This window comes from Arabidopsis lyrata (genome assembly GCF_000004255.2).
Source record: "Arabidopsis lyrata subsp. lyrata unplaced genomic scaffold ARALYscaffold_6, whole genome shotgun sequence".
Classification (NCBI taxonomy): Eukaryota; Viridiplantae; Streptophyta; class Magnoliopsida; order Brassicales; family Brassicaceae; genus Arabidopsis; species Arabidopsis lyrata.
The window spans coordinates 1877277-1891426 of NW_003302550.1; the positions used below are offsets into that span (position 1 = coordinate 1877277).

General features: G+C 36.1%; 3 protein-coding genes across 3 annotated transcripts; 2 read left to right on the top strand and 1 right to left on the bottom strand.

The window, feature by feature from the left end:
- The first annotated feature begins 5126 nt into the window (after positions 1 to 5126).
- On the top strand, positions 5127 to 8078 carry LOC9307213 (protein ENHANCED DISEASE RESISTANCE 4). Its single transcript, XM_021020286.1, is given in 3 exon segments — positions 5127 to 5887; positions 6096 to 7006; positions 7008 to 8078. Coding segments are annotated over 3 exon segments (1845 nt in total). The 5' UTR covers positions 5127 to 5766; the 3' UTR covers positions 7821 to 8078.
- On the bottom strand, positions 7996 to 11232 carry LOC9307214 (uncharacterized aarF domain-containing protein kinase At5g05200, chloroplastic). The gene is made up of 11 exons (XM_021020298.1): positions 11060 to 11232; positions 10823 to 10946; positions 10492 to 10634; positions 10215 to 10328; positions 9875 to 10063; positions 9634 to 9789; positions 9299 to 9564; positions 9105 to 9202; positions 8731 to 8909; positions 8482 to 8598; positions 7996 to 8339 (listed from the first exon to the last, which is right to left on the bottom strand). The coding sequence occupies exons 1-11, from the start codon at positions 11111 to 11113 to the stop codon at positions 8157 to 8159; spliced, it is 1623 nt and encodes a 540-aa protein (XP_020875957.1). The 5' UTR covers positions 11114 to 11232; the 3' UTR covers positions 7996 to 8156.
- A 194-nt stretch (positions 11233 to 11426) lies between these two features.
- Positions 11427 to 13728, top strand: LOC9309268 (ribosomal RNA-processing protein 14). Its single transcript, XM_021020340.1, has 3 exons — positions 11427 to 11535; positions 12090 to 12162; positions 12371 to 13728. The coding sequence occupies exons 2-3, from the start codon at positions 12139 to 12141 to the stop codon at positions 13463 to 13465; spliced, it is 1119 nt and encodes a 372-aa protein (XP_020875999.1). The 5' UTR covers positions 11427 to 11535; positions 12090 to 12138; the 3' UTR covers positions 13466 to 13728.
- The last annotated feature ends 422 nt before the right edge of the window (positions 13729 to 14150 follow it).

The following is a 14150-nucleotide window of genomic DNA, read 5'->3' on the forward strand; positions in this document are numbered from 1 at the left end:
CATAATGACGTAAAGCCTAAGTAATTAAAAGCGAGAGAAGAAAAGGTCAAAAGCCAAACACAAACCTAATCCTCCAATATCGCAACTTGGTTGACTCTCTCAATGCAAGAATTGGAGTTAATGTGAAATACTAAGGACTCAATTATGATTGACATTTATTCCTGCTTTATGTGTTTTGTCAAGAAAAATTTAGTGAACACAAAAACAAATTATTCTTCTCGCTCGAACCAGAGAAAAATATGAAAATTAAAAACTAAATCTAGACCTGAGAACTAATATGACCAAAATCAAAGTTGAATGAGTCTGGTTTTTATTCTGCGTTTATGTATATGCTCCGAATTCCAATTCTATTTCGTGGTGAAATATTTTGTGTCTTGGTCAAACAGATTTTCTATTTGTTTTTTTTTTTTTTTAATAGTTATATTAAGGTTTGACTATATCAGGAATGGTCATCTTCAACATGACTTTGTTTCAGCTTATAACCAAATAAAAAAATGAAAATTTCTCAAGTTATACTTTGATAGGTCCATTGCGTAAATTTTCCTCCATATCACCATATGTAACGATAAATGCTCGACCGCGTAATGAAGTACGCGCATGCAAATATTTTAATTTGATTGCTTTAGTTTATGCTTTCATGGTAGTATTAAAGTTGTAAATGTGATTGCATGTGTGAGTGTGTGAAACGACTTTGCAAGACCGCTGGCTACGAACTTTATTAGTTAGATACAACAACAACAAAATCAATTATCAATCTTAAAAGATAGCTAAAGAAAAGGTTACTATGGGCCCTTTTTTTATCTTACTTTCTTTAATTCTTTCATATGGAATCTATTATTAATTAAAGACATGTATTTAATATAAAGAACTTCAGATCTCAGGTGTAAAAGAATTGTTTTTTTTTTTTTGCTTTGAGTTGTCTTCTTTATTTATAAATCGGAAATTTTCAAGTAAAAAGAATATAAACACTCCAAAACATAGATAGAAGAATTGGATATTCTTATCATTTAAATCGTCTACAGTAGCCAGTTATGATTGCAATCGTTGTGCGAATATAAGCATGCTGTCACAAGTTTTTTAGTTAGTAAATTTTTTATTATTTCAAGAACTTGATCAATAGAATGATTTTTAAACCAAAAACTAAAAGAAAATTCATCCTATTCAATACCATAAGGTCCATAACTTCATGTGTTCACGAAACATAATGGGAACACAGTAAATAGAAAATAATAGCAATTTAGAACAATATATATATATATATATATATATATATATATATCTACATATATATTTTTACAGGGTTTTTTTGCATTAATTCATTTGGATCCGGATTTTACCCGGGTTTAACTCTATCCGGATCTTGGATAAGAAATTATAGGAAAGTTGTCTTAAATTCAAACTGAGATATTGCCTCTAATACCCGAGATTTCTTCAATCATTTATTGACTCACAACATACCATTTCCGATTTTTCTTCTCTACAATATCTGTAAATAAACGATTTTAAGAAACAAAGTTATGACTCTTCTCCATAAAAATCTCTATGGTTTCTTTCTAAAATATATATTCCAAGATTTCGTATTTCAACTAATTAATCAACACATTCATTTTCGGATTCATCTTTCAACTAATTATACTCACCACCTTCATTTTCGGAGATTTTTTTTCCGCAATATCTCTACAAAATCGATTTAAAGAAACAAAATTTTGACTCTTAAAAATTAAAATCTTGGCATATTCCAAAATACTAACGAATCCAAAGATTTTATCTTTAATTTGTTGCTACATCGAATATTTTTTGCGTGAAGTGATAGGGATTAGTGACCTAATTTTGACCCTATAAATACTCTACACCTAAACGTCAATTAACATCATCAAACACAAATAAGCCACGATTTACAAAAAACCATTAAACACACCTTTTTCGTCTTCATATGGCTGCTACTTTTGAGTCTCTGGTGAATATAGATGTCGAAGGGAGAGATTGTTGCAACGGTTTGTCATCGAGCTTCAGGTGATGTTGTGTACAGGTAGGGAATGGTTGTGACGGCGACGGTGAGTTGTTGGTGCAACGGTGGTCGGTGGGTAATAGAGCTTCAGCTTGGTGGATGAGTAAAGGGAACGGTGTGACAGTTGCGGTGAGATATGGGTTGCGACGGTGGTGGATACGACCGGAGGCGGTTGCTTTTGTCGGCTAATGGTGGGAGAGTGGTCGGAGAGAAATAGTTTTAGATCTAGGTTAGGTTGTGTCGTGGCCTCGTGGGTTAGACAAAATATTTGGGTTGTATGTGATGGATTGGTTTGACAAATTATTTAGGCCCAATTTTATTTATATGGGGTTGGGTAGTTTTAGTACTATAAATAAGTTGTAGTATTAGTACAAAACATTGTAATTGTAATTGTAATTGTACAAAACGTGAAACTTAAAACATTGTAATTGTACAAAACAATAGATTATATATATATAGATAATCTATTAAAATTTTACATTTTGATTTTTTTATTATTTTATTTTTCTCTCACTAAGTTTTATGGTTGTCGGTTGTTTGACAAAATAATTGTCTGAATAGAAACCACAAAATATGCATACTAAATACATGAAAGGCAAATCATTATTTTTCTATTTAACGTTACTTGCACCATAACATAGTAACCAGAGTTTTCAGAATTTATATTTAAAGATTTAGAGAACATAACATTGAACATTTTATTTTATCCCACAAGATTAAGCTATGGTATTTGTGGTGTCAGTAAATTAATATATATCTTTTAGTATGAGAAATAATTTTAAATCTCACCAATATAAAATTGTTATCCGGTTTACTCCGGTTATTTATTTTTAAAAATTGAAACTTTGAAGAAGTTTCAAGTTATTATAAATATAAAAACTTTATTAAAAGTTAAATATGATAATTGTTTATACTTTTAAAAAAATTAAACTTTATAAAATGCATAAATTATTTATAATATTAGAACTTTTATGAAGTTTCAAATATTATAAATATTTAAACTTTATAAAAATTTATAAGAAATTTAAACATTATAGATATTTAATTTTATAAAACATTTACAATATTTAAATTCTATAAAAAGTTTATAATATTAATAATATTTGAACTCTACAACAATTAAATATATATTTAAATTCTATTTAAAGCAAACTTTTAAATTGACTCGGATTATATGTTTTTTAAATAAAATATTATTAAAACTGATAAAATGATGTTTAATTTCACGAGACATGTTCTATGGTATGATGGGTATTGTTAGATATTAATATGGGACTACAATAATACAATTTTAAACAATAAACAAACAAATAATATTAACAAAACAAATACAACTTACTTTAAAATTTTTAGTTATAAGAAATCGATCCACGGCGTACCACAGGTCAGTCCCTAAAATGCAAACAACAAAATAAATTCATATTCAAATCTGCTATATAGAGTTGCTTAATGAACTGTATGTTTTCGTTTCTATATCTTAAAATTGAAACCTACAACATACTAAGCGTACACTATATATATATATATATATAATATATTTAAATCAAACAAAACAATAGGTTATATCTGTAGATAATCTTAATAAATTAAACTTTTAATTTATATTTAACAAAAATATAGGCCCGCGGTGTACCGCGGGTTAACATCTAGTATATATATATATATATATATATATATATATATATGAAGGTTTTCAAATGAGAGTTGACCTCCAATATTATCTTTTATACATTTGAAACTTTATTTTTGACTTTTTTTAGTAAGATGGTTTTTGTTCATGTCCTGAATTTTAGGTAACAGCCATTTGAGATATAAATAAACATTTACAAACCATGTAGTGGTCCAAACTATTGACTCTATTAAAGAGTCAACACATAATCGAATTTGTGTAATATGTGAAGAAGACTCGAATGATTTGATTTGATTTGATTTGTGGATCGTATCCCGTTGTCATCGGATTGTGCAGAGAAAACAAATATTGAAGTAACCTCTAAGTCTACAAGGAAATAGGAGGACACCACAACAAAGGTTGACTTTTTTTATAGAATCACAAAGCCAAAACGATAATCTAGAAAGTAGAGAAACTAGACAGCAGAAAACGATAAAAGACCGAGTCTGTCGACCATTACCTTAGTTTTTCATATTGTTATTAAGAAATATAATGTAATATACAGATAGTTAATACTACTTTTGATAGCCCTACAAAACTTGTTTGTATTCATTTATTTTTCAAAAGTTCCCTATAACTTTATGAACCAATTTGAAGATTAATATTTTGTCACGTTGCTATCGATTTCAAATTCGTTGTAGGTGCTATATATGATAATCATCGAAAACTGGTTTCATACCTAAAAAGGTTATGAACCAAAAGACTCAAATTGTCTGGTTAAAAATAAAAGTTAAGAAAAAGGCCGTTAGATTGGACCAATGATATATGTATGAAAAATTTAAGAATCATTATGCTTTTTGTCAGGTCCAAGGAAACCTTAAGTTTTTTTTTGTCGAAAATAGATATGTGGAAGTGGAACACAACTCTTTTCAATATTCACGGTAATATACTAACAACTCTTTTCAGGAAAAGTAATATGTGGAAGAGTAATATTTTATTTTCCTTTTAATTCAAACACACAACAGAACTAAAATCAAAACTTCCAATGTCAGAAAAGATTTAAGAATGTAATGGTAAAAGTAAGAAAAAAAGGATATGGGAATCAATAAATGATAAAAATGGAAGTAGTATAGTATAGTGGGGCTAAATTTCTCTATCCAAAATAAATGAAACAGGCGCCGACATTAACAATGCCATTCCATTTATAACTCTTATCCAAAAATTTATTAGGTGAGAACCCAATTTACTCTTTCTCTTATCTTCTTAGACTTCTTCGAACAAATCTCTGTTGCAGATGCTTTCTTTTAAAACATTGGGCCAATACAGTATTTTGAAAAGATCAACAAATTGGGTTTTGTTTAAGAAAGAATATTGATTAGAGAACGAGTCGTTGATGCTCTTTTTTTTTTTTGTGTGTCTAAATTCTAATTGACTTGCAAGAATAAAAAAGATATCGAAAAATTCCTCAAAAGATTTTAAAAAGAAAAAACTTTTTTGACACGGAAAAAGAGAGACTTTTCTCAGAGGAAAAAACAAGAAAAGAGAGAAACCATAAGTAAAAAAAAAAACAGTCCGTCCAACGATTTGGTTTTAAGTTTTGTCTCTGTTCTCTCAATTCCTCTTCTTCTTCTACTTCGCCCCCACGACAAGAAATTCTCCTCTCTCTCATTCTCTCTCTCTATATAATCTTCAACTTCTGGGTTTTCTTCTTCTACAATCTCTCGAGTTAAAAGTCTCTGCAAAGAGTTTTACTTTGATTCTTTCTTCTGTGGAGGATCTTATGATATCTTTTATCATGGCTTCTTGAATCATGTAATCTTTGCTTCTCGCCATTTCTCATCCCTACCCGGATCCGTAACCAGCTCTCAGAACCGGGTTATACCATTTCTTCTCTTCAACAAACTTTAAAAGTCACACCGCGTTGACCTTCTTCCTCTGGTCTCCGCTCCAATTTTTCTGTTAGAAACTTTGAACAACTTCACAAAGTTTCAATCTTTTTTACTTTGGTTCCTCTCTCTCTCTCTCTCTGTTTATTAGGGTTCTTGGTTCTGTTGATGATGATTCTCTGATTAAGTAGGTGTAGAGTTAGTTAAAACCAAAAAAGAAAAAAAAAAAAAGTAGAGTTAAGTCATTGAATTTGGTACCAACAATGGCGAGCCAGAAGGGTCAGAAAATCCGGTTGGTGAAATGCCCCAAGTGCTTTAAGATTCTACAGGAAGACGAAGATGTTCCTGTTTATCAGTGTGGTGGTTGTTCCGCCATTCTTCAAGGTCTTTGTTTTTCTCCAATTCTGCAACTTTCCATTTCGATTTTGCCTCTGATTAAAATGTGAACTCTGTTCCTAAATCTGGCTTTGTTCTAGTCCTGGTTGGTCCATCTGTTTGGATTTCCTCTGTTTTTTCTGAGCTCAAACCAAGTTGTGTTTTGTGGCATGATCTCTATCAGTTATTGAATTTGTTTGTTGCTTCTTTGATTCAGCGAAAAAGCGAAACACTGCTCCAAACAGTACACCAAGTGCAGGAGAGACAGAGAGGGCTCAAGCTAATGAGCCGCGAAGCGTACCTGAAACCAACAATATGTCCAGCAGCTCGGGGCAGGACACGGTTCTTCCGTCATCCGCAGGTCGTTCCGCGGGCCAAGAGAATGAGGAAGGTAGGAATGCATCAATGGACTCTACGGAGAAGGAGCTTGATGAGTTAGAGTTATCGAATGGAGATGGGACAAATGAAATTCAAGAGCAGGAACGTTCAGTTGGTGATTCTGAGAAGAATGAAGGAGGAGACAATTCCAGATTGGAGTCTCATATGATGAACAGCGTGGCAGAAGCTGCAGGATCTGGGGCTAGCTCTGGAAGCTTGAGTGTTGATCATTTGGTGGCTGCAAGAGCGAGTAATCCATCTGGTAACGCTAAAATTTCACCAGATGCTTCCCTTGTTGAAGAGGAGCAAAGCCAAGTTGATTTTCTAGCAAACAAGACTCCTGCTTATGATGTGGTGGCTGCAAGAGCGAGTAATTCATCTGGTAATGCTGAGATCTCACCTGATGCTTCCCCTGTTGAAGAGAAGCAAAGCCAACTTGATTATCCTGCAAACAAGACTTCTTCTGCTTATGATGGGAGTGAGTCTTCGTCTGATGAAAGGGAAGACCAACTTCTCGATGATAACGAACAATGGAATGCTCTTCAGAAAATAAGATCAGGCAAATTTGAGATGCATAGATATCCTGGGTATAAGGAGCAAGGCGCTAGTTCCTCCTCCCCTTTCTCTGAGGATAGGCGCAATGGGATTACCACATATAACGAGCGGCATCAGAACAGGTCTCTGCAACTAGAGGGACCAGGAGGGCGTCTTGGCAGACAAGGGAGGAGACATGTGACAGAACAAATTCGGACCTGACATGCCTTTCTATCCGAGAGAACCATACACACGTGGAAGCCCGTCATATCCGTCACATGATGAGTTTGATCGCTATTCCCGTGCACACTCGCTTCAAATGCCTTCATACGCTGGAGGCATGAACCACGAATTTGTTGACTATATGTATCACAACAACCCGAGGGCAAGAGGTCAGGGCCAAGGAAGTAGGATCTCAGGAGAGATGGGAAGAAACCATGGCGGTTGGTATTCAGGTCAGCTTCATAATTCTTACAGTTCATATTCTGCAAGTCCACAGAGACCAATGGAACAACCTGAGTATCATCGGAGATGGAGGCGCGAGATAGTCTCAGACGTGGAGGATCATCATCGTAATAGACATGCTGGCCACCACCATGAGTTACAGACCCGTCGTCTAAAAGAGAGACAACGTGTGGCCAAGCGTCATGTCCGTCCAACAGCTGGTGGGGCACCTTTTGTTAGCTGTTACAGTTGCTCAGAAAACCTGCAGCTTCCTGTAGACTTTCTCATTTTCAAGAGGAAGCATCATCTTCTCAGATGCGGCACTTGCACCTCTGTTCTCAGATTCTCACTTCAATCCAGAACTCATTTAGTTCCTGCAGTAACACATGACATAAATGCTAATAGGAATAGCAATTCAACATCAGAGTCTCCCAGAGACAAAGCTCCCTCCAAACCTGAAAAGCTGAGATCCTCTGTTCAGGATGAGGAGCTACCTGTGTCTAGAGGTTCTCCGCTTCACCGACTAATGGGATATTCTACTGTAAGCCAAGTCTTTAAAGCTTCACAGCGTCCTCCTTCTGTATAGATCTCTGCTTCTGATGAAGCAACGAGAACTATGTACTTCTCAGATGGAAAGTTTTGCCATTGGTTTATCATTCTTTTTTTCACATCTGTGTATAGGTAAAAGATTTGTTTCTGCACTTTTGTTTAAAGTAGAAACCATGTCACTTGTGCAAAATTATACAAAAAAAATAGAAGAAGATATGAAGAAGATATTGTTCATCTGTTGTATATAGTCATGATATGTTTGTAACAAGATTAAATTCATCATTGTTCCTGGCTTGATCAATCTACTATAACTTTACCACTAGTAAATAAATAAAAAGTTTGAATAGGTTTAGTGAAGTATATCTGTATGAACTTATTTGAAGCTGTGCTTATATCGATTCGTCCTCTTGTTGGACGCGATAGAAATCCGCTGATCCTGCAGCATGTTCAGGTTTGGGGCTAACAGTCTCGTGTATCGATCGAAATACAGAAGTTGCTTCAACAGAAGTGCAAACTCTCTCGGGAACTTAAGCCCATATGATTCGCTAACACGCACCTACAAGAGGAAGAAAACTTATTTTCAACTCTATGCACTCTCAAACCGGTGTTTATCTTAACTTGAATCAATGCAACTTCTGTATCCTAACATCTTTCAAGCCAAAAAAAAATCCTTCAAGTTACGCCTAATTAGTGCTTACCAGGTCGAGGAAAAGAGCATTCATCTGTCTCTCATCCATAACTACGTTAGCAGCAACAGTAGTTGTGTCTGAATTTGTTCCACGAGCTGTAGCCACTACTATCTCTGTATCTAGTTCCTGCAAGAAGAGATTCACTTTTCTCCATAAGATTAGCGAAAATTGTTGTAATTATTTTGCACTACAGTTCTGAAAGCAAATCAAGCTGGTTACAGAGGGTCATCTTAGTCAGTGAAGAGTAAAATTTCTTGCCTGGATAGATGAGAACATCTTTTCCAAGTCTTTTGCAAAAGCTTTGGCATCAACATCTCTGTTTGTGGCGCCCATTTGAATCAAAGCTGAGGCCATGGAGTCATATTCTTCAGTTGAAATAGACGCTAAAAATACTTCCATAGCATCCCATGTTTTGGGGGATATCCGACCAACAATGCCTGAAAAAAATGTGGATACTTGCTTGAATACACCAAAAATTACCAACAAAAAAAGGAAGACTATTGATGGGATAAAATTGCATTTTCATGCATTAATAGATGAATCAGAGGTGGTAGGGTCGCTCCGAGTAACTGAATAGTCACATGCAATGCAAGAAATGTTGCACTGATTAGGCTTGAGAGAGTATGATTTACCAAAATCAAGAAACCCAATCCGCCCATCACGCAACAGCCATAAGTTTCCTGCATGTACATCAGCATGGAAGCTTTCACAAGCAAGTAAACTTCCAAACCTGCAGGTTACATCATATGAAGATCAATGTTACTAACGGGCTACATTTGGGAGGAGGAACAATCTTAATTTTAATATTGAATTTCAAAGATCTTACCACACATTAAGCGCGGTAATAAGGCTGTTCTCAGGACTGGAAACAAGTGATCTTATAGAGTCTAGATCAGTCAGAGGAACTCCATATAGCCTCTCCATTGTAAGTACCCGCCGGCTGCTGCAGAACTTGTACACCCTTGGAGCAGTAGCTTGCCCAGTCAACCCCATGGTTTCAAGATATCTCTTAAAGGCCTCAATGTTTTGAGCCTCCTTATTGAAATCTACTTCCTCAAGCATTGACTCACGAATGTCTTTGACAATACCAACCTATCAATAGGGTATATGGTTTAGAGAGTATCTTAGGAGCGACTGCAAATTAAGTACAGAGGACTTTACCAGTGAAGTACGGCTAAACTCAGGACTAAGGAACTCAAATATACGAGCAACAACGTAGATAAAGTTCAAATCTGCCACTAAGAAATCTTCTATCCCAGGCTTCAAGACTTTAATCACTACATCCTCTTGGGAGCCTCTAAGCCTTGCACCATGGACCTGGTCATGATGATTCCCTTAAGCAGAAGAAGAGTACATGAAAAAAAAGAATTTCGATCAATGAAGTAGAAGCAGAAGAACACACCTGTGCTATTGAGGCTGATGCAATTGGTGTAGGGTCAACATATTCGTATACACTTTCTATGGGTCTCCCAAGATCCTCTTGCAAGATTTTACGAATTTCTTCAAATGGCACAGGAGGAGCTTTGTCAAAGCAGTTCTGAAATTCTTTGACATATTCTGGTGGGAACAAAGTTGGCGCAGATGCTATAAACTACAAATTCAAAAGATACATTATAGAATGGGAAATATATTGAGAAACAACAAAATAGGCTTACTTTAGACATACACTTCACATGTTTCTAGATATTTACATGACATCATCAGAGGATACAATATGCTTTACATTTAGCAACATGATTTACCTGGCCCAGCTTAATGTAAGTAGCTCCCATGCGTTCAAAGAGTCTCCTCAAGTATAGAGGAGACAGTAGGCCAAGCTGCAATTCACTTGGTAATCCACCAGACGCGCTTGTAGACTGCAGCGAGTGAGAAAGTAGTTAGCAATCAAAGATAGTTCGAAGCCATAAGAAAGAAAAAAACATAGTTTCAGCTGACAGGAAGTGTCAAGTGTTATGAACAAAATTTAAGAACTTTTTACTTGAAACATATATGAAACCTATAAATAAGATTAACAGGCACCTTAGATAAATCATTTAGCCACTCTCCTCCAACCCCTACAAAGGCTTGAACGCCTTGGACAAGGCGTGTCACACCGCGTGGACCTGTGTTTATCGATGTCTGAATTATATCCTCAACCAGTTTGGGCAACTTCTCTATCTGGCCTGCATCAAAAGCCATGTAAACAAATACATGGATCAATTAACCGTCTTCACAAAAGCAACGTATTTCTGATAAGTAGATTTACAAAACAAATCCAATTAGCAAAAAAAAACACCCTAACGAGATATAATTCAGCATCATAAATGTAAACAGTGAGATTCAGTTTACAAAAAGCAGGAAATTTCCGTACTTTGAAGACGAGAAGTGAAAAGGTCCTGCGTTTGCGAATACTGAGCCGAAATAACAAAACCCTTCAAATTCCTGCTTCCGATCATCTTCTTAGACGTTCGTGATACAGTTCTCGCGACGGGAAACTGCAAAATGAAGCTATCGAGATTGAGCAGAGAAGTAAAAGGAGCTAAGCCTTAAAGAGCAGATAAAGGAAACGACTTCAGGGAAGGAAAGTGAGAATAGAAAACAAGTAGACCTGAGAATGGTAAAATAACGGTAACCGCGTGCCACGGAAAGCTGAGACCGCCATCGCTCGCCGGAGATTGGAGCAAAAGACAAGAAACTCCGGTCAAGCTAGCTTTTTACTCTCAAACGCAGAGAAAAGCGACACCGTTTTGATCATTTTAAAAACTGAAATATCCTGAAGCGGAGTGAAGGGGAATATGCCACGTGGAGACGTGTGAGAGGTGGTTTCCTTCTCACAACATATTCGTGCAAAACTTCTCGGTTCGATTCGATTTCCGGTTCACCACTTTTGAATCCGATTAAACCGAACCGTTTTTGGGGCGCTGGAGGAGAGAAGTTGAGGTAACGCATTGACATAAATACCCTCATCAAAATTGAGAAATAACAAAACCATTCAAACCCTAACCACTTTCACGGAACCTCCTCTTCTTCTTCGTCTCTCTGTCTTCTTCTCTCAACGCCGTTGATTCGCCATCGTCGCTACAGGTGAGATTTTCCTTCGATTGTCTTTGTTTTTTCTTCCTTTCTTCCATCAATTCGTTCTCTTTCCATCTGGGTTTGTTCTTTTAGCTCAAGAAAATTGATTCCAGAGTCAGAATCGTTTATAGTTTTGAGTTATGATGATTCCTCAATTGATAAGAAAAACTTAAAATTGTATTAGTTTCTACGATTCATGGTTGTTCGATTTAGGTTTCTTCTACATTCTATAGGGTAACATTTGTTTCTTATGCTTGTTTTTGCATGCTTCTTATTCTCTTTACTTATCCTGAGCTTGTTATATTAGGTAAACTTGCTCTATTATACTAGGGTTTCTGTTTCTCTTCTGGATAATGAATGAGCATATTTGCTCAAGAACACAAATTGAAATTTTGTCTACAAAGTCATCTTCTTTAGTTCTGTATCTAGTAAACGAGTAAAGTTTGTGTCTTTTGATGTGATTCAGTATTTGTACTAGCTTAGCTATAGCTATGCATAATGTATATCGAAAATACATATCTAGTCTTTCACAGTTATTAATATTTCCTGTTTTATTGCTGCAGCTTGTCTTGAGGTTTCCGACTTTTTGGCTAATCTCCTCTGTGGAGAGCAATGACTAAAACTCGTGGGACTGATGTAAGTTTTGATTTCCCCAGTAATTCTTGAGCATTCGAGTAACTTTTTATTATCTCATATTTTGTTAATCCGCCATGGTAAGTTGATTCTACAGTTTTTATGTGTTAATTAGCATCTGAAACTTGACTATGAGTCCTTAGTTTGTTATATGTCAATTCTCCGAAAGGGCTTTTTTTCTGATTGTGATTGGTTTTGGTTATTGTTGTAGATGGCAAAGAAGAAGGGTAATCGTGATTCTGGATTGGATTTCAAGACTCATCAGCATACTGAATTTTTCGATAAGTTGATAGAGCTCATCCCTGCAAGATTCTACTTACCTGATGAGACAGAAAGAAAATGGTTTCCAGGTCTTAGCAAGGCTCGAAAAGCTAAAGCCAAGAAAATAACAAATGAAAACCTAAAGAAGGCGAAGAGAGATAAGTTGGACCCAGAGAAGTCTGCTTTGACGACTCTCGATTTACTGAAGGAGAAGATAGAGAAGGAAAGATTGGCTTCACTGAAGCAGAAGCAAAAGAAGAAACACGCGGATTTACGGAAGCAGAAGTTTGACCGGCAAAACTCTGGTACTGAGCTTCCTGATGATGACAGTGAGGAGGAAACAGACAACAACAGACAAAAGGATCATCAATCTGTTACGTACGAAGAGCTGAGGCAACGTCTCCACCGCAAAATTGATGAGCTCAAAGGTGGTCGTGGAGGTTCAGATAGACCAAGAAGCAATGAGAGAAGGAAGAAGATTCTGCCAAATAAGAGAAAGAGGGATACAGTTTCTGAGGAGAAGACTGTGGAGGAAAATAAGTCAGCAGATAAAGGTAAGGGTAAGTTGGATGTGGAGGAGGCTGCTAAGGACCTTACATTTGGTTACGTCAAGATTGATGACGATGAAGAACACGGAAAAGAGAAAAAGAAACGGAGGCTTTCAAAGGCAAAAGAACTTGAAAGGGCTATAAAGTTAGAGGATGCAAAGAAGGATCCAGAAAAAGGAGATGTAATTGCAAAGAAGCACTCATGGAAGGCAGCTACAAGCAGGGCAGCTGGTATCAAGGTTCATGATGACCCAAAGCTATTGAAGCAAAGCATCCACAAAGACAAGAAGAGGCACGAGAAGAACGCAGAGAAGTGGAAAGAGAGAGTTGAAGGGCAACAAAAGTTCAAGGTGGAGAAGCAGCAAAAGAGATCAGGGAATATTGCCGATAGGATTGAACAAAATAAGATGCGGAAAATCGCCAAGAGAGAGAAAAAGCTCCTGCGTCCTGGCTTTGAAGGCCGCAAAGAAGGGTTTATCAATGAAGGTGGAAACTAAAATTCAAATCTTCCATACGCCTTTTGTGTTCCAACATTTCAACGATGTGATCCTCACAAAGGCTGTGAAGAGGGTTTGCACATCTGAAATAGAAAAACATCTTCTACCATTTTGGGAATTTTCATCTAGTCAAGTCCCTAGCTATATCTTTTATCTTTTAGTTCGTTTTCTTTTGCAGTTTGTAGACTTATCAGATGTTCCATTTGCTACTCAATGTGTTGTTGCTTACAGTGAATGCTCTTATCAGGCAGGTTTTGAAACTATATAGAATTTGCAGGTTTTAGACAAACTTGTCACAGAAATTTGCATATTTTGAATGCGAGAATACAAAGCCTAGGTACCACATTCAAGCTAAAATCTGTATGCAAGTTTTGATCTGAAATCATTTATGAGAAATCAAACTAAACCGAGTCGATGTGATAATAAAACTTTAGTTGGATCCGGTTAGGTCTGGTTCATATTACAAAACTCAAAAATGATCTTTAGGTGCAAGTTCTAGAAGTAAACAAACGTGTCTGATTTTGAACAGTAAGCTTCTTTTTTTGTCGGCGAACAGTAAGCTTACTATACTAAACAAAAGCTTGGATAAAAGCCTCTGAAGAGAGTCAAAGTAGGTCGGCAAAAGAATCTCGAGACACGTGCCACAAGAACAAGCTTGGAGAATCTCGAAAACTCTCTTACTCAT